This window comes from Delphinapterus leucas, chromosome 5 (genome assembly GCF_059928025.1).
Source record: "Delphinapterus leucas isolate spDelLeu-1000000601 "Yukka" chromosome 5, BTC_Dleu_Yukka2, whole genome shotgun sequence".
NCBI lineage: Eukaryota > Metazoa > Chordata > Mammalia > Artiodactyla > Monodontidae > Delphinapterus > Delphinapterus leucas.
In genome coordinates, this window is record NC_143133.1 from 30,187,017 (window position 1) to 30,211,657 (window position 24,641).

Below are 24,641 nucleotides of genomic sequence, written 5' to 3' on the forward strand. Positions count from 1 at the left end.
TCTTTTCAACAAGGTATAGATCTGAAGGGAGGTTCATACTGACGAAAGGGAATCAGTTTCTGAGCTTTTAACAGAGTTCTTTTGATTCTGAATTTCTCTCATACTACCACTTCAGTGGATCTATAGATCTACATAAAACTGTGCTATAGTGATGCCTTTCTGAGGGTTATAACTGTTCCCCACCACTGTAAGAGAATTTGAGATAGGGGGACAAAGTGAAAGAAGGGAGAGAGAAGACAAAGTGAGAGAAGGGGAGAGAAGACAGACCTTCCTGCCGGACAGCAGAAGCAACTGTAGATACGGGAGATTTATGAACCTAGCATCAGTATCATCCCAGCGGCTTTCCAGTCTGTGACAGCACTTAACCAGTCTGTTACAGACTGAAGTTAATTTTCCTCTATCTCCACCCACTTCTTCAAGACTTTATTGTGGTCTTTAATCCCTTCCACATTCTAAGCTAAAACTCCACAAAGAGGTAGAAACGAGAAGTTCCCTTTTAGCCTTTTGAGATTTGCAGAACAGTCAGAGCCCTTTTGCTGTGATGGAAAAAATGTATGGATACATAAAAGGTCTACATACAGAAAAACGGCAGAGATGGGGCATGATTTTGTCCAAAGCTGTGGAACGTAACAAAGATAAACAAAGCCAGACACTAGTTCAAGTGGTAAGGATAGATTTTATTCAGTAACTGTTGTACCAGAGAAGGGGATCTGGCATGAACTGAACTCAGCTTCTATTTGTGCAGAGGTGGAGGGGCGTTTTCAGGGAGCGAGGAGAACATCAAGGGGCTTAAGCAGAGTCAGGGAAGTGGAAATTTACCAAAGGTGGGAATGGAGGTTGCTTAATGTGACCAGGCCATTTGGGTCTGTTAACTGGTGCTTGTCCAGAAGAGGAAGATGAAGTAGAACAATGAGGTGCCCTGAAAATGTTTATCTCCACTTATTCCCTCAAATGCTAAATGGGAAGTCGAAGACCTTGCAGAGTGTTGGGAACTCACTGGACATGAAATTTCTATCTCAACATGGATTTTCATTTTTCTCAATTTCTTCCATCCTTCTGTCTTTGGAGTTAAATACTGTCCTGATTTTTAAAAAGAATCTAGAAGAATGTTCATAATTGTTGAAATGATGGATTTGTTTTAATTTCTCTATACTTAATTTGTGTTTGAAAATTAAAAAAAAATATTTTTCCTCAAGGGATCTTCAGAGTAACTGCTGATACCAGTGCTGGAGCACGAGATCAGCCTGGATCGTCTAGTTATACCAGAAAGTAAGAAAATGCTTAAAATAAAAATGGGGGCAAGTCCTAAGGACATGGGAGCCAATGATCTTCAAATTGTACCAGATATGGTTAGCAGGAGCCCCTTAAGCTGGCTCCTGTGTCCTTGTGACTTACTCCCATTTTTTGTTAGTATTTCCTTATTTTTTCTTTTGTTGAAGTATAGTTGGCTTACAATATTATATTAGTTTCAGGTGTACAGCATAGTAATTGAGTATTTTTACATATTATACTCCATTAAAAGTTATTACAAAATAATGGCTATAATTTCCTGTGCTGTATAATATCTCCTTGTTGTTATTTTATAGTTTGTATCTCTTAATCCCCTACCCCTATCTTGCCTCTCCCCAGCTGGTAACCACTAGCTTGTTTTCTATACCTGTGAGTCTGTTTCTGTTTTGCTATATACATTCACTTTATTTTTTAGATTCTACATATAAGTGATATCATACAGTATTTGTTTTTGTCTGACTAAGCATAGTATTTTCTAGGTCCATCCAGCTTGCTGCAAATGGCAGAATTTCATTCTTTTTTATGGCTGAGTAATATTCGTGTGTGTGTGTGTGTGTGTGCGTGTGTGTGTGTATACATACCACATCTTCTTAAGCCAATCGTCTGTTGATGGACACTTGGGTTAACTACCGTAAACAGTGTTGCTATGAACACTGGGGTGCATGTATCTTTTCAAATTAGTGTTTTCATTTTTTTCTATATACATACCAGGAGTGGAATTGCTGGATCATATGGTAGTCCTATTTCTAGTTTTTCTGAGGAACCTCCACACTGTTTTCCATACTGGCTGCACTGATTTACATTCCCACCAACAGTGTACAAGGGTTTCCTTTTCTCCACATCCTCTCCAGCATTTGTTATTTGTAGACATTTCGATGATAGCCACTCTAACAGTTGTGACGTGATATCTCATTGTTCTGATTTGCATTTCTCTAATAATTAGCGATGCTGAACATCTTTTCACGGGTCTGTTACAGATCTGTATGTCTTCTTTGGAAAAATGTCTATTCAGGTCTTCCGCCCAGTTTCCATTTGCATGAAATATCTTTTTCCGTCCGCTCGTTTTCAGTTTGTGTATGTCTTTAGCTCTGAAGTGAGTCTCTTGTAGGCAGCATACAGAAGGTTCTTGTTTTTTGATCCAATCAGCTGCCCCTATGTCTTTTGAGTGGAGCATTTAGTCCATTGACATTTAAAGTAATTACTGATAGGTATGCATTTATTGCCATTGTATTAACGTTTTCTAGTTGTTTTCGTAGCTCTTCTCTGTTTTGTTTTCTGTATCTAAATCACCTCCCCCACCTCTCCCATCCCCTTGGCATCTACTGATGATTCTTGTCTGAATTTGGCTGCAATATAATGATTTTTCAACTACAACAGCCCTCAAAATATTTACCAGCCAGAACTTGGCATTACAACTAAAAACATGAACCTTCCCTTATTTACTGATTTATTTATCTCACCATCTATTTATGAAGGCATAGACTCAGTATTACCTTATCCTAACCCCGATAGTCCACAACCACAGCTTACTGAGAGCAGAAACCTCTGGAGCCAATACTGATAGGAACACTGAACTATGATGGTTGAATTGCTGAAGGCTCAGTGCTGACTAGTTTGAGAAATAAAAACAGTCACACATTCATGAGTTTTACCTCCAGGAGTCCCACCAGGTTCTCACAGTGAAGGTCAGAGGTCAGAGAAAAATACCTCCCTGCTTCCAGCAGAGAAAGGAGAAAAGTAACCATTTTGAAACAGTCCTGAGCATTACTTTCTCCATGCCAAGGAAATTACAGTCGACCCTCAAACAATATGGGGGATAGGGGCACCAACCCCACATGCCGTCAAAAATCCACATATAACTTTATAGTTGGCCCTGTGTATCCATGATTCCATGGACTACACCAACTGTGGACCACTTAGTACTGCGGTGTTTATTGAAACAAATGTGCATGTAAAGTGGACCCATGCAGTTCAAACCTATGTTGTTCAAGGGTCAACTGTACTTTACCAGAACCTAGTCTGGCCTGGAGAAAGGGCAATTAGCCAACTCCAGGCCCCTCTAGCCTTCCTGTCTCATATAGGGGAGGGAAAAAATGGCTAAGAAACTCTTCTGAAGGTTACAGCACAGTAATCCTGGCCCAATAAAAACCTTGAGATTTAATCATAAAATTATAGAATGCTTCTCCCCCCCAACACCTTAACACCACATCAACAGGGCTCCAGCTCTGTGCAAGACACAGACTCTATTCAAGAAAGAATTTCTAGGGAAACTCAAATACAACAGGGTAGAGAAACAGGGACACTAGAAAAAACTGAAGCCTCTGATATCTACAGCTATAGCAAACAGTAAACAGCTGAGCTCCTGGTCAGATACACATAACCTCACACTAAAGACCTACTTGCTTCAGTTTCTATTTTTAATAATATCATGTCTAGCTTTCAACAAAAAGTTACAAGCAAGAAAAAAACAATCTAAAGAAACAAAGCAAGCATCAGAATCAGAATCTGATATGGCAGAGATTTTGGAATTTTCAGACCAGGAAATTAAGACAAATATGATTAAAATGGTAAGGGCTGTGATGGAAAAAGTTGACAACATGCAAGAACAGATGAGTAATGTAAACAGAGAGATGAACACTGTAACAAAGAATCAAAAAGAATTTCCAGAAATCAAAAACACTTTAATAGAAAGGAAGAATGCCTTTGACAGGCTCACCAGTAAACTAGACACAGAGGGGGAAAGAATCAGTGAGGCTGATCATGGTGATACTCACATCCAAAGACAAAGTAGAAGCCACAGTGAGACAGGAGGAGAGGTGCAATCACAATCAAATCAAATCCCATAACTGCTGGGTGGGTGACTCACAGACTGGAGAACACTTATACCACAGAAGTCCACCCACTGGAGTGAAGGTTCTGAGCCCCACGTCAGGCTTCCCAACCTGGGGGTCAGGCAATGGTAGGAGGATTCCTAGAGAATCAGACTTTGAAGGCTAGCAGGATTTGATTGCAGGACTTTGACAGGACTGTGGAAAACAAAAACTCCACTCTTGGAGTCCACGGCTGCAGAACAGAATAAAGAAAAAAGAATGAAAAGAAATGAAGACAGCCTAAGAGAACTCTGGGACAGCACTGAACGCAACAACATTCAAATTGTAGAGGTCCCAGAAGGAGAAGAGAGAGAAACGACCCGAGAAAATATTTGAAGAGATTACAGTTGAAAACTGCCCTAACATGGGAAAGGAAATAGCCACCCAAGTCCAAGAAGTGCAGTGAGTCCCATACAGGACAAACCCAAGGAGAAATATGCCGAGACACACAGTAATCAAATTGGCAAAAATTAAAGACAAAAAAAAAATCTTGAAAGCAGCAAGGGAAAAAAGACAACATACAAGAGAACTCCTAAAAGGTTAACAGCTGATTTCTCAGCAGAAACTCTACAAGCCAGAAGGGAGTGGCATGACATATTTAAAGTGATGAAAGGGGAGAACCTACAACCAAGATTACTCTACCCAGCAAGGATCTCATTCAGATTCAAGGGAGAAATCAAAAGCTTTACAGACAAGCAAAAGCTAAGAGAATTTAGCACCACCAAACCAGCACTACAACAAATGCTAAAGGAATTTCTCTAAGTGGGAAACACAAGAGAAGGACCTACAAGACAAACCCAAAACAATTAATAAAATGGTCATAGGAACACACATATCAATAATTACCTAAAACATGAAGGGATTAAATGCTCCAACCAAAAGACACAGGCTCACTGAATGGATACAAAATCAAGACCCATACATAGGCTGTCTACAACAGACCCACTTCAGACCGAGGGACACATACAGACTGAAAGTGAGGGGATGGAAAAAGATATTCCATGCAAATGGAAATCTTAAGAAAGCTGGAGTAGCAATACTCATATCAGATAAAATGGACTTTAAAATAAGGAATGTTACAAGAGACAAGGAAGGCCACTACATAATGATCAAGGGATCAATCCAAGAAGAAGATATACCAACTGTAAATATATATGCACCCAACATAGGAGCACCTCAATACGTAAGGTAACTGCTAACAGCTATAAAAGAGGATATCGAAAGTAACACAAAAATAGTGGGGGACTTTAACACCTCACTTACACCAATGGACAGATCATCCAAACAGAAAATTAATAAGGAAACACAAGCTTTAAATGACACAATAGACCAGATAGACTTAATTGATATTTATAGGACATTCCATCCAGAAACAGCAGATTACACTTCCTTCTCAAGTGCACATGGAACATTCTCCAGGAGAGATCACACCTTGGGTCACAAACCAAGCCTCAGTAAATTTAAGAAAACTGAAATCGTATCAGGCATCTTTTCTGACCACAACACTATGAGATTAGAAATCAATTACAGGGAAAAAAACGTAAAAGCACAAACACATGGAGGCTAAACAATACGTTACTAAATAACCAAGAAATCACTGAATAAATCAAAGAGGAAATCAAAAAATACCTAGAGACAAATGACAATGAAAACATGATGATCCAAAACCTGTGGGATGCAGCAAAAGCAGTACTAAGAGGGAAGTTTATAGCAGTACAATCCTACCTCAAGAAACAACAAACATCTCAAATAAACAACCTAACTTTAGACCTAAAGGAACTAGAGAAAGAAGAACAAACAAAACCCAAAGTTAGCAGAAGGAAAGAAATCATAAAGATCAGAGCAGAAATAAATGAAATAGAAACAAAGAAGACAATAGCAAAGATCAATAAAACTAAAAGCTGGTTCTTTGAGAAGATAAGCAAAATTGATAAACCTTTAGCCAGACTCATCAAGAAAAAGAGGGAGAGGACTCAAATAAATAAAATTAGAAATGAAAAAGAAGTTACAACAGACACCACAGAAATACAAAGAATCCTAAGAGACTACTACAAGCAACTCTATGCCAATAAAATGGACAATCTGGAAGAAATGGACAAATTCTTAGAAAGGTATAACCTTCCAAGAATGAACCAGGAAGAAACAGAAAATAAGAACAGACCAATCACAAGTAATGAAATTGAAACTGTGATTAAAAGTCTTCCAGCAAACAAAAGTCCAGGACCAGATGGCTTCACAGGTGAATTCTATCAAACATTTAGAGAAGAGCTAACACCCATCCTTCTCAAACTCTTGCAAAAAATTCCAGAGGAAGGAACACTCCCAAACGCATTCTATGAGACCACCATCACCCTGATACCAAAACCAGACAAAGATACTACAAAAAAACATAATTACAGACCAATATCACTGATGAATATAGATGCAAGAATCCTCAACAAAATAGTAGCAAACAGAATCCAACAACACATTAAAAGGATCACACACCATGATCAAGTGGGATTTATCCCAGGGATGCAAGGATTCTTCATTATATGCAAATCAATCAATGTGATACACCATATTAACAAATTGAAGAATAAAAACCATACGATCATCTCAACAGATGCAGAAAAAACTTTCGACACAATTCAACACCCATTTATGATAAAAACTCTTCAGAAAGTGGGCAGAGAGGGAACCTACCTCAACATAATAAAGGCCATATACGACAAACCCACAGCAAACATCATTCTCAATGGTGAAAAACTGAAAGCATTTCCTCTAAGATCAGGAACAAGACAAGGATGTCCACTCTCACCACTAGTATTCAACATAGTTTTGGAAGTCCTAGCCATGGCAATCAGAGAAGAAAAAGAAATAAAAGGAATACAAATTGGAAGAGAAGAAGTAAAACTGTCACTGTCTGCAGATGACACTGTACTATAAATAGAGAATCCTAAAGACGCCACCAGAAAACTACTAGAGCTAATCAATGAATCTGGTAAAGTTGCAGGATATAAAATTAATGCACAGAAATCTCTTGCATTCCTATACACTAATGATGAAAAATCTGAAAGAGAAATTATGGAAACACTCCCATTTACCACTGCAACAAAAAGAATAAAATACTTAGGAATAAACCTACCTAGGGAGACAAAAGACCTCTAGGCAGAAAACTATAAGACACTGATGAAAGAAATTAAAGATGATACCAACAGATGGAGAGATATACCATGTTCTTGGATTTGAAGAATCAACATTGTGAAAATGACTATACTACCCACAGCAATCTACAGATTCAATGCAATCGCTATCAAATTACCAATGGCATTTTTTTTACAGCACTAGAACAAAAAATCTTAAAATTTCTATGGAGACACAAAAGACCCCGAATAGCCAAAGCAGTCTTGAGGGAAAAAACGGAGCTGGAGGAATCAGAGTTCCTGACTTCAGTCTATACTACAAAGCTACAGTAATCAAGACAATATGGTACTGGCAGAAAAACAGAAATACAGATCAATGGAACAAGATAGAAAGCCCAGAGATAAACCCACGCACCTATGGTCAACTAATCTATGACAAAGGAGGCAAGGATATACAATGGAGAAAAGACAGTCTCTTCAATAAGTCGTGCTTCGAAAACTGGATAGCTACATGTAAAAGAATAAAATTAGAACCCTCCCTAACACCATACACAAAAATAAACTCAAAATGGATTAGAGACCTACATGTAAGACAGGACACTATAAAACTCTCAGAGGAAAACATAGGAAGAACACTCTGACATAAATCACAGCAAGATCTTTTTTGATCCACCTCCTAGAGTAATAGAAATAAAAACAAAAATAAACAAATGGGACCTAATGAAACTTAGAAGCTTTTGCAAAGCAAAGGAAACTACAAACAAGACGAAAAGGCAACCCACAGAATGGGAGAAAATATTTGCAAATGAATCAACGGACAAAGGATTAATCTCCAAAATATATAAACAGCTCATGCACCTCAATATTAAAAAAACAAACAACCCAATCCAAAAATGGGCAGAAGACCTAAATAGACATTTCTCCAAAGAAGACATACAGATGGCCAAGAGGCACATGAAAAGCTGCACAACACCACTGATTATTAGAGAAATGCAAATCAAAACTATAGTGAGGTATCACCTCACATCTTAGAATGGACATCTTCAGAAAATCTACAAACAACAAATGCTGGAAAGGGTGTGGAGAAAAGGGAACCGTCTTGCACTGTTGTTGGGAATGTAAATTGATACAGCCACTATACAGAACAGTATGGTGGTTCCTTAAAAAACTAAAAAGAGAATTACCATATGACCCAGCAATCCCCCTACTGGGCATATACCCAGAGAAAACCACAATTCAAAAAGACACATGCACCCCAATGTTCCAGGTCATGGAAGCAACCTAAATGCCCATCAACAGACGAATGGATAAAGAAGATGTGGTACATATATACCATAGAATATTACTCACCATAAAAGGGAACGATATTGGGTCATTTGTAGAGATATGGATGAATCTAGAGACCATCATACAGAGTGAAGTAAGTCAGAAAGAGAAAAACAAATATCATATATTAATGCATATATGTGGAATCTAGAAAAGTGGTACAGATGAACCGGTTTTCAGGGCAGAAATTGAGCCACAGATGTAGAGAACAAACGTATGGACACCAAGGGGGGAAGCGGCTGGGCGGGGGATGGTGGTGGTGGGATGAATTGGGAGATTGGGATTGACATATATACACTAATATGTATAAAATGGATAACTAATAAGAACCTGCTGTATAAAAAAATAAAATTCAAAAATTCAAAAAAAAAGATAAAAATGGAACGTTTTCATTACGTTTCAGTAGAGAATCACATGTGGAAATACGGTCAAGAAGGTTTTTTTCGCTTAACTTATGTGGAACCCAAACATGAAAGCGATTAACGTAACCAAGATGGTGCAGATTATTTTAAACACTTGATTTGGATATTTTGAGTATGTCGGCTATCTCCCGAGTGGTATAACGTTGACTGTTCTCAATTATTGCTTCAATTTGATAGCTATCAACTTCAACTGGTCTACCCAACCATGGAGCATTGTCCAGAGAGAAATCTCCAGCACGAAACTTCACAAACCACTTTTCACATGTTCTATCAGTCACAGCACTTCTCCATACACTGCACAAATCTTTTTTTGCGTTTTTACCTTTCTTGAAATAATAAAGCATAATATGCTAAAAATGTTGCTTTTTTCCTTCCATCTTCCATATTAAAATGGCTACACAAAAATTCACCAATTTTTTTTTTTTTTTTTTTTTTTTGTGGTACGCAGGCCTCTCACTGTTGTGGCCTCTCCCGTTGCGGAGCAGAGGCTCCGGATGCGCAGGTTCAGCGGCCATGGTGCACGGGCCCAGCCGCTCCGCGGCATGTGGGATCTTCCCGGACCGGGGCACGAACCCGCGTCCCCTGCATCGGCAGGTGGACTCTCAACCACTGCACCACCAGGGAAGCCCAAATTCACCAATTTTGATAAGTCTTTTTTTAAATGCATGCTGATATGACAGCTGTCACAATACAATCTAACAACATTGTTTTGAATGAATGAAAGACAGCTAAGTGCTACTAGAGCCATCGAACGGAAAAAACCAAACAAACGTTTTGGCCCAGACAACAGAAAATGTTCCACTCCAGCGCTTGATAGTGGGGGAGACTGTGGGGAAGGGGTGGAGCTCATGGGAACTCTCTGCTCTCTGCTCCACCACGCTGTGAGCCTGAAACTGGCCTAGAAAAAAGAAAACCTACTTAAAAAAAAAAAAAAGTGAAAACCTGTACAACGGTATATGCTTGAGTTCCTGATTTTCAGGTCCACTTCTTCTTAACCCAATAATGTAGATTAAGCATTCAAGATCCTAAAATGAAGCCTTAAAAGTCTAAAAAGAGTATATGAGCCTAAAAGCTCTGACAGACGACTTCTACCAATCATTTCTACCCTTGCTAGAAAAGCTTAAACATTGGCTCTCCAAAGCCTTCTTGGTCATTTGGTTAACTAAAACAAATTCTTAGGATAAGGCTGCTCCCTGAAAAAGGCCCACAGCGAAAGGGAAGTGTTAAGATACTTGCATAGCTGTGTTTCTTACCTTTCTTAGGGCACTGTACATCGTATGTGATTTTATTAATGACAAGTCTAAAATCATTCATTAGCAAGATTTCCATCAAGGTTGAAGCTGCAATTTCACTGCCATCTGAAAATGCAAAAATAAGTCCTTGTTTTACAACAGTAAGAACCATGTTTCAACATATGGAAAAACACTTGCTAATCCAGGTCTCTACAATACAGTAGTGGACATCTGTCTATTCTGGGGGCGGGGGGGGCTTTCCCATACCCGATACTGTTCCCACCGGGAGGGAATCCTCTCTTGCTGCTCTAGTGCTCATTACAGTGGACCAACAAGAGCAGGCAGGCACCCCGTCTCCCACTCTGTCGGCGGCGCTGGGACCCAGGCTGACGTCCCTCATGGGACTGTACCTGCGGACGGTCATGCAAGGCCAGAGCAGTGCAGGTGGCGGCGGAGGGGCTGAGGGTGTCGGCAGCAAAGCCCATCAGGCCGTTCCCAGCCTAACCTCTCTACTCACGTCCTTCTTCAGCTCCTACCCTCTTCTTTTTATTTTTTTTAATTTATTTATTTTTGGCTGCGTTGTGTCTTCGTTGCTGTGCGCGGGCTTTCTCTAGTTGCGGCGAGCGGGGGCTACTCTTCGTTGCGGTGCGCGGGCTTCTCATTGTCGTGGCTTCTCTTGTTGTGGAGCACGGGCTCTAGGAGCACGGGCTTCAGTAGTTGTGGCATGTGGGCTCAGTAGTTGTGGCTCACGGGCTCTAGAGTGCGGACTCAGTAGTTGTGGCGCACGGGCTTAGCTGCTCCATGTGGGATCTTCCCGGACTGGGGCTCGAACCCACGTCCCCTGCATTGGCAGGCGGATTCCTAACCGCTGCGCCGCCAGGGAAACCCTCCTGCCCTCTTCTGGGCCTGGCTTTCTTTCAGTTCCAGTCAGAGAGCCTGCTGACACACACCCCTGCTTAGTCAGAGCCCATTTCGGCGGCTTGAAGCCAAACGCGCCTAACCGCTCTGTGGAGGCATGCGGGCAGGAACGTTTGTGGAAGCCCGCCTCTCTCTTACTTTTAGCCGCTAAGGGGGAGTGATGTGCGTTGACTGAAACTTGGTAGCACCGCAACCACCGCCACACAGGGCTCCCTCCCTTTCTAGCTGAGCTAAGACCACAAGAGGCAAAACTGCAAGTGGCTGGGGGTGGCAGGGAGAGGGACAAACATAGCTGAACCGAAGGAGTAAATCTGCACTTGTGCGGTGTATTTCCTAGAGGTGGAGAGATTCTAATAGTGATTTCAAATATCCCAGGAACAGTTCAGAAAAAAAATCTCTAGGAGAATGTCAGAGTCAGCGTGCTTTGCACAGCCTCTTATATAGCCTAGCTTTTGCTGTTATATTTTTGAACTTTCATGTAACCCAGGTGTTAAGATTCAAACTCACTGAACAGTAAGCAAAAAACTGGCGCTGGTAGGGATTTCTATCATTCTTCTTTCGGAACGGTCTACATATAATTACGTGATACAGAGTCCAGGATGTATATTTTCGCCTGGCCTGGCATCGCTTGGCTGCATTCAACCGGATATGCATGACAACAGTAATACTGCTAGTAAAATCAGGGAGAACCTGCTTGCCTGCCTTCTGTCTGGCTCTCAGCAGTTCTTTTGTTCAGAAGGCAGCAAGTCAAGTCTGCACCTGGGGCTGTTCCTAGAATTTGGCTGTTTGGGTTCCCGTTCATCAGCCGGGGTGAGATCATCTTCCCAGGAATTGCCAAATAACTCAGCCCACACTGTGGGCAAAACTGTGACAAGCTTAGAACACTCTTTTCAAGCCCAAATTAAATGCAGGCAAATTCCACCCACAGAGCCTCTTTTTAAAAAGATCAGCAACACACCAAATCCTTGTATCTGACTTTGCAAGTGTCATTTAAAAATTTACATTTAAATGACTTCACACCTGCTCCTTAAAATATTATTATAAAAAGAAATCAACTGAGTATGATTTCTCAGTTGAAGTACTACATTATCCTTTATGCTATTATAGGAACAGCAAGAGACTGATGTGAAACACTTTTAAGGAGGTAACGATACAGTGATGAATTTTTCACCTATTCTTGGGCAAGTACTGATATGAACCCCAACACAGCGTTTTCACTCAGTCCAAAGAGCCCCTTTACTCTTATGATTTCTAGGGTTTTTCTCTGTGTTTTATGTTTCAAAGCTACTCAAATTATTTTTTTAGAAACAAGCAGGGTACACATCAATGTTTTTCCTAATTTCAGGCAAGCACTGTGCTCAGTGCCCTTCTGAGTTCTGGGTTTGCACTTCCCTGCTCTGAGGAAGGCAGGCCCTGACCTGCAGGGAAGGCCCACGGGTTTCAGTGTTCCTGTGACTGGGGGGCGGGAATGTCGGTCCAGTCAGGGATGAAGTATTAGGCCACTGTGGTCACGGGACTAAAACCTTCTTTCTCTGATCCTGGTTTTAGCAGGAAGAAACTCCCCTTCCGGTTAAATCCAAAGTCCTTACAATAACCTACAACAAGGCTTTCCCTAACCTGCCCTTCCCCTCCTACTTGGACCCAGCTCCCTCCCTTTTCAGTTGAGGGTGGAGTTAGCTCCCACCTCAGGGCCTCTGCCTGGAGAGCTCTCTCCCCATCTACAACTTCTCTCATCTCTTCCGGGTCTCCATCTACATCTTCTCTCACCTCTTCCCGGTCTTCACCCAAATGTGACCTGAGTGAGCACCTCCCACCAACACACACAACTCCCACCCCCCATCACTCTGCTTTATTTTTGACTGTAACACTAATTATTGTAACATATTATATATTTTATTTCTTTACCTTGTTTCTTTCTCCTCTTAAAATGTAAGCTCCCTAAGAACAGGAGTTTTAATCTCTGTTGCTCTTTGCTCTATCTCTAGCATCTAGAACAGTGCCTGGCATATGTTAGTGCAAAAAAATTAATACACAGAAACCTCAATTAAATAGATTCCAGAGACCAGAAGGGGGAGCTCTCACACCCTGTGAGGACAGCAAAGCCCAACCGGAAGAAGAAAGACTCCTCTTCTTTCCCAGCAAGGACTCAGCCAATGAAAAGCCATGGACTGTTTGTTTACTATAGCCCTACTCACTTCCTTTTCCTCTATAAAAGCGGTCTCCTTCCCTTGTCCTGCAAGTCCTCACGTGTGGTTCACCATGGTTGCAGACCCTGAATTGCAATTCTCTGCTGATCTGCAATAAATCCATCTTTGCTAGAGAAATATCTGGCAGTCGCTTTGTTTCAGGTCAACATTTGTTAGGTGCTCAATATTTGTTGAGTAAATAAATTGTTTAATCTCTATTTTTCCAACTTCCATGTCTACCTCTTAATTGGTTCTGAACTTGGATAGGGAAGAAGAATGTTAATTTCCTTTTCAAAACTGCAATATTAATCATTAACTTTTAAATAAGTTTATTCTAAGTATGTAATACTACAATAAAATAACAGTGCAAATTTATTCACTTATTTATATTTATAGTAGCCTCTGTATATTGGACTGTGGTAAAGAATTCTTTATTCTCTTTTAGGGGCAGGAGGACGTCCTTTTATGTCCTCAGACCATGAAAACATAAAAGCTATATCCTAAATTTTAAATGTCTATGTGATTAACCACCTCTGCTGGTATTAAACTATATATATATACACACACACACACACACACACACACACACACACACATACCTTCCTGAGAACTAATTCGTCAAAAAACACGCTAGACTATAACTGCTTTATAACAAAGGTTAATGAACTATTTGTGTATTTTAGTTATTCACTGGCTATTTCAATCATTGAGCCTGCATTTCATTTTCTAATTATTCAAATTTCTTACAGAAAATTAGACACTAATGACTGTGTCATTAAAATTTTCTCAGAGAAAAATCTGGGGGCTAAGTTTATGAAATAAGTAACCAAAACATGCATAAACTTATTCCATTTCTTTTTTATTCAATAGGGTTAATTTTTTTTTATATTACTGATGTTCAAAAGTGAAGGACTCAGGAACTGCCAACCATTTATAATGAATTAAAGAATCAAGTTTCTAGAAAAGTAAAGAACCGAAACAAAGGTTCAGAAGAAGAGAAAAAGACAAAGTTGAAGAAAACATATATATACCTGCTGTGAGGATGGCAGCCGTTTTGATACCTTTATCTTCATTTTGTAGGTCCTGAAGGAATGAACCAACCGTTGATAACATTGGTTTGACTACAAACTGACAGCGCTCTTTTCTGGACGGCAAAGTAAGTGTTATCAAGGGAAGGCCATGTTTATAATTAATTGTGATTTCTGTTAAGAAAAAAAAAGATGGTAATAGAGGATGGATAATATTTCCTTTAAAAATAACTTAAAATTATTATTAAAAGATTATTAACTACAAAAATTCTACAAGGGATGCCTAAATATAGAATTCATAACCCTCTGAATGCCTATAATCATTTACATCACGCCCACAGTGCCTTCATTATACTAGTTTACATATTCCCCACCATTCTATAACATTTTATTAAGCATGTATCACACTTTATTATAATTATCTGCTTAGAGTATTCCCAGGTAAAAATTTATTGAGGGCAGAAACTGCTTCTAAGTCATCTGTAACTCCTTTGATTGTTGGAGTGGGAGTTTGCCAAAAGACATCAGAGATCTTATGGGAGCAGAAAAGGAAGGAACTGAACTCCAAGGTGGGGTGGGAGGGGCAATACAAGAAAAGTCTGTTTTGCTCAAAACTCACACTTCTCACTTTATTTGGAAGACTGGAAATAAATTAGCATGGGGAATCAAAGAAGTGATAAGAAAACTTACCGTCAGATGGCACCACTGTACCATAAAGATTTGACTGATACAATTTCAGATTTCCACACAGTTTCACACACAAAACCTGTAAGAAAAAAAGGATTTTTTTTTCTTTTAGGAAAAGTGGGAAAGCTGAAATAAGTGTCTGTACTTGAAGACTGTTTTAACGGTGTATGGCAAGCATGACGAAAACTTCAGCGTCCCACACATACCCAGGTAAGCCCTTAGAGAAGCTCACTAGACCTTTCTGACTGTGTTGTCCCATATGGGAGCCACTAGTCACATGCAGCCATTTAAAGTTAAATCAATTAAAATTAAATAACACTAAAAATTCAGTTTCTCACAGTCAGTCACCTTTGCCACATTTCAACTGCTCTATAGCTTGGGTCTAGTAGCTACCGTATTGGACAGCACAGAAATAGATCATTTCCATCATCACAGAAAGTTCTACTGGACGGCACTGCTGGGTCTAGAACATCTGAATGGCTACCTTACTATGGGATGTATTTTTAGGGTTTGTATTGGTGGGTTTTTTAAAATTAATTAATTAATTTTTTGGGGGGGGCTGTGTTGGGTCTTTGCTGCTGCGCACGGGCTTTGTCTAGTTGTGGCGAGCAGGGGCTACTCTTCGTTGCGGTGCGCGGGCTTCTTGTTGCGGAGCACGGGCTCTAGGCGCACAGGCTCAGTAGTTGTGGCTCGCAGGCTCTAGAGCGCAGGCTCAGTAGTTGTGGCGCACGGGCTTAAGTTGCTCCATGGCATGTGGGATCTTCCCGGACCAGGGCTCGAACCCATGTCCCCTGCACTGGCAGGCGGATTCTTAACCACTGCTCCACCAGAGAAGCCCTGTATTAATCATGGCAGTGGTGACAAAGACTCCCTCCTCAACCAAACTTTAGTCAGTGTCCTCTAAGCCTGACTAAGCCCCATCCTTGTGCATGTCCTCCAGGAGGCCAGCTTTAGCAAGAATGTTGTTGAGTTAGTTTAGCCAGAACTCCCCAACCCTCAGTGTCTGATCAAATTCCTCATCCTCCACTATTTCCCAGGTATTATCTGATCACCCTAGTCTGTCTTCAACAAGAATCCTGCTAGGTCAGGTGAGCAAAGAATTACTCCATCCTCTTAGTATTCCCATCCACTGCCCCTCCAACTCTGCTCGTTGGATATAAATCCCCACTGTTCCCAGTTGTGAAAGGGATGAGCCCAATCTCTCTCCCCTATTTCAAAACCCCACTGTAGCAGTCCCCCAGAATAAAGTCTACCTTACATTCCTTAACAAGTGTCATGAATAACTTCTTCTTTAACAGTGGTTTGGTGTGTATCCTTCCAAACTTTTTCCCATATACCGCCACCTTTACACGTTGAGTTAAAATTTATGCTAGAGTTTATATAATGCTAAAGACAGTTTATAAGTCAAATTCCTAGATGCCAAAGATGATAATTCCTGCTCATAAAGTACTTACCATTTAATGTGCTGATGAAGTTTCTCTACTACTATTATCATTTTAGAGGCAACCACTTGACAATCAGGAAATGTTGAAAGAAGGCAGAGTGGCCAGGGAAGAATATTAAAGCTTTCTCAAGCTTTTGCATACCTAAGAATCACCTGGCTACTACAATACTGTCCACTGCTAAATAGACAGGGCTTGTTAAAAACACAGCTTCCTGGACTCCACCTTTACTAGATTTTTGATCTAGTAAGTCTGAGGTAGGGGTATGAGAATTTGCATTTTTAATAAGCCCCAGGGTTATACTGAAGTTACAGGTGTGAAGGTCACCCTTTTGAGTAGCTGGGTTCTAGCAGACCCTCTGAGGCCTTCAGGGCACTATTTCTAATCTTCTGCATAGAATCACTTTGAACTCTAAATTTTACTGCTGGGACAAGGGTTACTGCCTTCAAATGATATTCAGTATCAGGTCAAAAGGTGACTCAGGCTTCTCTTTTATCACATCTTTTTCCTAAATACAATTCTAATCACTTCACACCCTGCTTAAAACCCCAGGGACTTCAACAGGTTATATAAAGTAGAAAGAACAGTGACCCCGGAGTTCTAAACTCAGTTTAGCCACTTAAGAGCTGGAGATCACAGATAAGTCACAGGACTGTGCTTTTGTTCTCTGAAGGGTTAGGTGGGGATAACAACATCTATCTTGCAGAGCAGATATAAAAATTAAACAAACAAAGCGTCAAGCAAGTATAAGGTAGGGTCTATGCGCCTCACATGAGCAGTATAGGCCACCTCCCCTCCACAGCTCCACCACTTACTGTTCTCTTACGGCAGGAGCTTAGGCCCCAGGCAGACGAGCTGTGTGCTACCGATGTATTAAAGTCTCGCCTTCTTTATCCACTTCTGCTTAACAAACCCTGTCATTCCCTCCAGGCCCAGCTCAAAGGCCATTTCCTAAGTCTTCCTGCAGAGTCATGATGGTTGAGTGCGAAGGGCACACAGGCTTTGCTATCAGAACCAAGCTGGAATTCCAGCTTCAAGACATACCAGCTGCCATGATCTTTGACAGGCAGAGGGTTCGGGAAGAAACAGGTTGTGAGAAAAAGAAGGGGACGAGTTTGGCAGAAAGGAAAGTGCAAGGAAAGAATGTTCATTCCACATATATGTTCATTCCACATATAAGTGATATCATACGGTATTTGTCTTTCTCTTTCTGACTTACTTCACTTAGTATGATAATCTCTAGCTGTATCCATTGTTTCTGCAAACGGCATTATTTCATTTTTTATGGCTGAGTGGTATTCCACTGTGCATATGCACCACATCTTCTTTATCCATTCATCTGTTGATGGACATTTAGGTTGTTTCCATGTCTTGGCTATTGTGAATAGTGCTGCTATGAACATAGGGGTGCATGTATCTTTTTGACTTATAATTTCATCTGGATATATGCCCAGGAGTGGGATTGCTGGATCATATGGTAATTCTATTTTTAGTTTTCTGAAGAACCTCCATACTGTTCTCCACAGTGGCTTTACCAACTTACATTCCCACCAGCAGTGTAGGAGGGTTCCCTTTTCTCCACACCCTCTCCAGCACTTGTTATTTGTAGACTTTTTTCTTTTCAGGAAAGGCATTTTATTTTAAATACAGCAGTGTGTACATGTCAATCCCAAACTCTCAATCTACCTCTTCCCCCCACCCTTCCCCTGGTGATGATAAATTTGATAATTCATTCTCTAAGTCTGTGAGTCTGTTTCTGTTTTGTAGATAAGTTCATTTGTATCTTTTCTTTATTAGATTCCACATGTAAGCAATATCTTATGATATTTGCCTCTCTCTGTCTGACTTACTTCACTTAGTATGATAACCTCCAGGTCCATCCATTTTGCTGCAAATGGCATTATTTCATTCTTTTTAATGGCTGAGTAATATTTCATCGTATATATGTACCTACTTATCTGTCAGTGGACATTCAGGTTGCTTCCATGTCTTGGCTGTTGTAAACAGTGGCAATGAACATTGAGGTGCATGTATCCTTCCGAACCATGTTTTCCTCTGGACGTATACCCAAGACTGGGATTGCTGGATCATATGCTGGCTCTATTTTTAGTTTTTTAAGGAACCTCCATACTGTTCTCCATAGTGGCTGTACCAATTTACATTCCTACCAACAGTGTAGGAGGGTTCCGTTTTCCCCATGCCCTCTCCAGCATTTATTGTTTGCAGCTTTTTTGATGATGGCCATTCTGACTGGTGTGAGGTGATATCTCACTGTAGTTTTGACTTGCATTTCTCTAATAACTAGTGATGTTAAGCATCTTTTCATGTGCCTCTTGGCCATCTGTATATCTTCTTTGGAGAAATGTCTGAGTAATATTCCACTGTATATATGTACCACATCTTTACCCATTCCTCTGTCGATGGACACTCAGGCTGTTTCCATGTCTTGACTGTTGTACATAGTGCACAGCACACTTTTTCAAGTTATCACATTCTAGTCCTGTTCACTGGTTTGAAGTCATTTTGGAACTACTTGTGAGCTGTAGGTAATTGACAGGTATGTCACGTTTGTCCAATCTGGCAGTGATGTAATTGACACCCCACACTAACCCAAACACTGGTTTTATCTCTACCTGCATTCATCTTAACATTCTTTTCTCCATATAAATTTGTGCTGTTTTGATTTTTCCTTTTAACTGGATATTACATCTGCCTGGTTTCCTTCATATCATAAGAGTAAAATACATTCTTTGATGCGTGTTCATTCTTATAACTGTATGAGAGTCGTATTTTTACCTTTTCCCAAAAATTATCTGTTAATAGTCCAGTACAGAAGAAGTAACTAAGAGTTTGACTCTTTTTGGGTAGGACAGACTAAAGTAGCCCATGGCAAGACCAAGCCAAGCTTTCCAGTGATTTGATGACTTGATCTGTGATATCACCAATATCACAGCAACCTCCCCGGACAGGGACCTTAAGGTGGCACTTCAAGAACCAATTCTGAGCTCTGGCCACAAAAGCCCGGTTGGAGGCAATATAAAATTACTAGCCAGAAAGGGGTGAGTACAGAATGAAAAATAAACTCCTACTTAGAGTCTGTAATCCAGAATTTTACTATATGAGAAATTAAATGCTAAGAAGGAACCAACAAATTTATTTAGACGATTTCCCTTAATTCCACTTAGGGAAAATAAAAATAAGAGAGTCGTCCAAAACTGACTTTAACACAAATTATATTTAGAGTCTTCAAAGAGATAAAAAGGAGAATTAGCCTCCAGAAAATCAATAAGAAATTATGATACTAAACTGGTAGAAATAAAACAAAAATTAGTAACTTGGATCAACTAATTAGGGATTTCTAAGGCAAAAATGGAGAAAATCTATATACATGTAAAAAACCCAGCTTTAATGAACTAAATAAATTCTAGACTAGATAAAGTCAATAGAAAAGAAAACTAGTGAATTAGACAATATTTCACCCAGGTACAACACAGAAAGATACAGAAACTTTAAACCTTTAAAAATCAATCAATCTCATACACTGCTGGCAAGAATGTAAAATGGTACAACCATTCTGGAAAACCTTTAGCAGTTTTTTATAAAGCTAAACACGCACTTCCATGTGACACAGCAATACCACTCCTAGCTGTTTACCCAAGAGAAATGAAAACTTATCTTCATACAACTGTACAAACGCTATTTCATTTTGTCCCTGTAGAGAGCATACTCTCTGGCTGACTACTGTAGTTCCAGCACCTGGAATAGTATAGTACCTGACATACTATAGGGGCTCAATAAATACATGGTAAATGAATGTATGAATATCTTCAAGGTGCTAAGGGAAAATAACTATCAATCTAAAACATTATATTTAGGAACATTACTTAAGGTTGAAGGAAATGAAGATATTTTCAGATGTACAGAGATCATAGTTTCTTTCCCACACATCTTTGCTAAGGAACCTCCTAGAGAGAAGGGAACTAAACCCAGATGCAGGAGAACACAGTTACAGGCTGAGTTGTGTCCCCAATTCCCCACCAAATTCATATGTCAGAGTCCTAATCCCCAAGACCTCAGAATGTGACTGTATTTTAAAGAGGTAATTAAGTTAAAATGAGGTCATGAGTGTGGGCGCTAATCCGATGTGACTGGTGTCCTTATAAAAAGAGGAGATTTGGACACAGACACGTGCGCACACAGAGGAAAACCCTGTGAGGACACAATGAGAAGGCAGCCGTCCACAAGCCAAGGAGAGAGGCCTCAGAAGAAACCAACCCTGCCAACACCTTTACCTCGGACTTCTGGCTTCCAGAATTGTGAGAAAGTCAGTCTGTTGTTTAAGCTACTGAATCTGAGGAACTCTTGTTATGGAAGCCCTAGGAAACTAATACGAAGCCAAAGCCGTAAAATATGTTGGTAAATTACTTGTTGTAAGAAATTTTAAGCCATGTTTTGTGTTAAAATGAGTGGAAAGCTAAACAAGATTTGGCATATGCTCTAGTCAGTGGATTCTTAGAACCTGTGAAGACCCTCGTCACGTTCAGAGGAGGGCAAAGATGGTGAGAAACCTAAGACTTTGTTAGGAAAGTTATAATTGAGTATGTGTATATTAAACACTTAAAGGAAACCATTCAAAGTACAGTTTCTACAGTGGTAGAAAAGGAAAAAGGATAGAACAAGCTTTTTCAAGGAAAGTAGAAAAAAGAAGCAAAAAACCCTATAGAAACCAGAAAATTTTTCAAAAAGATGAAAAATGTAATAAAAGCTCATTGTGGAAACTTGGAAAATAGAGAAAATGAGCATCCACAATTCCACCAACCCCTGACTTATGCCAGCCTTTCCATAGATATATATGCTCATATAATCATAGAGTTGAGAGCTGATCATTAATGTTTTATAAGCATTTTCTTACTTCATTAAAAACTTTCATAAACAAAATAATTTAAACTGCTCCATAGCCACTTATCCTACAGATGTAACAGAATTTATTATTTATATACCTATTGTTGGACATTTCCATTTTATATACCATTTCTACGAATTTTTTTTCTGTGTCAGAGAGGAATGCATGCTCATTTTAGAAAAATCTATAAATCACAGACTCACAAAAAGAAGAAAATAAAAGTCATCAATAAGGCCATCATCTAGAATTATCAGTTAACACTGACGTATACCTTCTAGTTTATTTTCTATGTATATTGTATTTCGCTTTCACCATTACAACTAAACCGATTCAAAACATCTTTGCACGTAAATCTGTTTGCATTTTTTAATATAAATTTATTTATTGATTTATTTTTATTTTTGGATGCATCGGGTCTTCGTTGCTGTGTGCAGGCTTTCTCTAGTTGCAGCGAGAGGAGGCTACTCTTCGTTGCAGCGTGCAGGCTTCTCATTGCGGTGGCTTCTCTTGTTGCAGAGCATGGGCTCTAGGCGCATGGGCTTCAGTAGTTGTGGCACGTGTGCTCAGTAGCTGTGGCTTGTGGACTCCAGAGCACAGGCTCAGTAGTTGTGGCGCACAGGCTTAGTTGCTCTGTGGCATGTGGGATCTTCCCGGACCAGGGCTCGAACCCGTGTCCCCTGTATTGGCAGGTGGATTCTTAACCACTGCACCACCAGGGAAGTTCTTTGTTTGCATTTTTTTTTCTTTAGGGTAGATTCCAGAATGACTGGATCATAAAGTAGTAATAGTTTTAGGATCCTGATAACGTATTATCAAACTTTGGGGGGAATATTTTCTTTCTTTCATGTTTTACTCAGTGGAACACCCAAATTATTCATCTGAACCCAAAGAGGCAAATCTTCATAAGATTCAGAATCAAACAATAACAGACCCGGTTGAGCATCCCTGGAGCAACAAACTTCCCCCTAGAGGCTCATCCTCAGACAGGCTTACCAGACATCTTCACTGGGACAGCCCGCAGGCACCTCAAGCTCAGTACCTCCTGAACAAAACTCTTTCTTGTTCCTCCATAGACCTGATCTTCTCCTTGATGGACTCACACCACTAATTACTAGTCATTAGATTAGAGGCGCAGATAATTAGAGAGTTATCCTAAGCAACTAATATTCCATAAAATAGCTGGTAGACCAGTAGTTACAACTGAACTGTCACTAGGGCCTACTGGTTTTTTTTGTTTTGTTTTGTTTTGTTTTTGCGGTACGCGGGCCTCTCACTGTTGTGGCCTCTCCTGTTGCGGAGCACAGGCTCCGGATGTGCAGGCTCAGCGGCCATGGCTCACGGGCCCAGCCGCTCCACGGCACGTGGGATCTTCCCGGACCGGGGCACGAACCCGTGTGCCCTGCATCGGCAGGCGGACTCTCAACCACTGCGCCACCAGGGAAGCCCTAGTTCTACTTCTTACAGCGCTCTCAAACCCATCCTCTTGCGTCTGTCCCCACCTCCACTGCTCTAGTTTAGTTCCTCATCATCTCACCCAGATCACTGTAACAGCTTCCTAACTGGCCTCTCCCACCAATCTGTTCCAGATTAAGATCTACTCCAATTTTCTAAAATTACATAAAGTCAAACTATTTCTAGATTTAAAAACCTCTATTTGTTCTCTACTGCAAAGGGAAACAACTCCAAAGAAAGCTTTCCACGAGCTGATTCTTGTCCGCTTATCCCGCCTCCCCTTATCATGACCAGCACCGGCCCCCTCCCAACCCTCTATTTCAGATATGCAGAGCGTATTGCCCTTTCTCGAATACGGCACACTGTTCATGCTTCCTTGCCTTCACACTTATTCCCATCCCTGCCTGGAAAGCCCTGCCCAGTGTACCCACCCTGTGTGGCCAACTCTTACACTTAGTGCTCTCGTCTTCCCACCATAAAACCTACAGAACTCTGTCTGTCCCCACCATTGCTTCCTTCCCTCCTACTGCAGTCAAGTGACCTTCATTTTCAAAGGTCAATCCCTCCTCAGGTGTTCTCCATCTTATACCTAGCAAAGCTTTCTCAGAATCCTAACTCCCTCTTAATCACTGCCTCTCACACTCTACAGGTTCAATACAATCAGCAAATATGCTATAATATCTCTCATCTTTAGAAAGTTCCAAACCTTCTAATAACCACATATCCCCCCAGCTTCTGGCCCATTTGTATGTCCTCCTTGGCCAAACTTTTCATTTTGTCTACACTGGTTCATCTTCAACTCCCATTCACTCTTTAAAAAACTGTTTTTCTTCCAGTTTTATTGAGACTTACAGCACCGTACAAGTTTAAGGTTCCCATTCAGTCAAACAAAGTACCAACGGGGGTGGGGCAGGCAAGACAGGGGTAACAACCTATCTTAAGATGTACAAACTATTATGTATAAAATAAATAAGTTACAAAGATGTGTTGTACAGCACAGGGAATATAGCCAATATTTGATAATAACTATAACCAGAGTATAACCTTTAAAAATTTTGAATCACTATGTTGTACACCTGAAACTTATATAATATTGTACAACAACTATACCTCAATAATAATAATAAAAAAAACCCCAACACACTACCAAGAGGCTTCTATCTCCAGCCCCGCAACCGCGTAGCCAGACCCCTCCTGAGGTCCAGACTAGGACATCCAATACTTGACTAACACCTCCCCTCACATAATCACATACATTTGAAAGTGAATTTATCCGGAACAAAAGTCTTGATTTCCCCCTGAAACCCCTTCCTCTGGTTCATCTTTCCCTGTAATAACTGACCCATCACCTCCGTGGCTGTTGAAGTCAAAGCCAGGAGTCATTCTTGACTCCATCAATTCCAGCCACCCATCCATTCTACCTACATAGTTCATCCATTTCTCTCCATTTTTATTGTTAATGCTCCAGTCCAGGCCACCCTTATCTACTGCAGCAGTTTCCAAACTTGTTCATTTGCTTCTACCCTTGCTCTCCTCCATGCTACCCTCCTCAACGCATCAAAAGTGATCTTCTTAAGATGTAAATAGTATCACCACATTCCTCTGCTTAAAATTCTTCAATGGATTCCCCTTCACACTTGAACAGAATAAAAGCTTATCACGGCCAATGAGATGCTACATGACCTAGACACTGCTTGTCTTGCCAATCTCATCTCATTTCCCCCTTCTTCCTTGCTTTGCTTACTCTGATCCTACTGTCA

The 24,641-nt window shown here is 40.4% G+C and overlaps 1 protein-coding gene across 1 annotated transcript in view; it reads right to left on the minus strand.

Annotated features, from left to right (window-relative positions):
- The window catches only part of MCUB (mitochondrial calcium uniporter dominant negative subunit beta), a 91,917-nt gene that overhangs the window by 5,028 nt on the left and 62,248 nt on the right, over nt 1-24,641 (minus strand). The window contains 3 exon segments of the mRNA XM_022567118.2: nt 10,287-10,391; nt 14,401-14,571; nt 15,088-15,163. Of these exon segments, the coding sequence (XP_022422826.2) occupies nt 10,287-10,391; nt 14,401-14,571; nt 15,088-15,163 (352 nt within the window).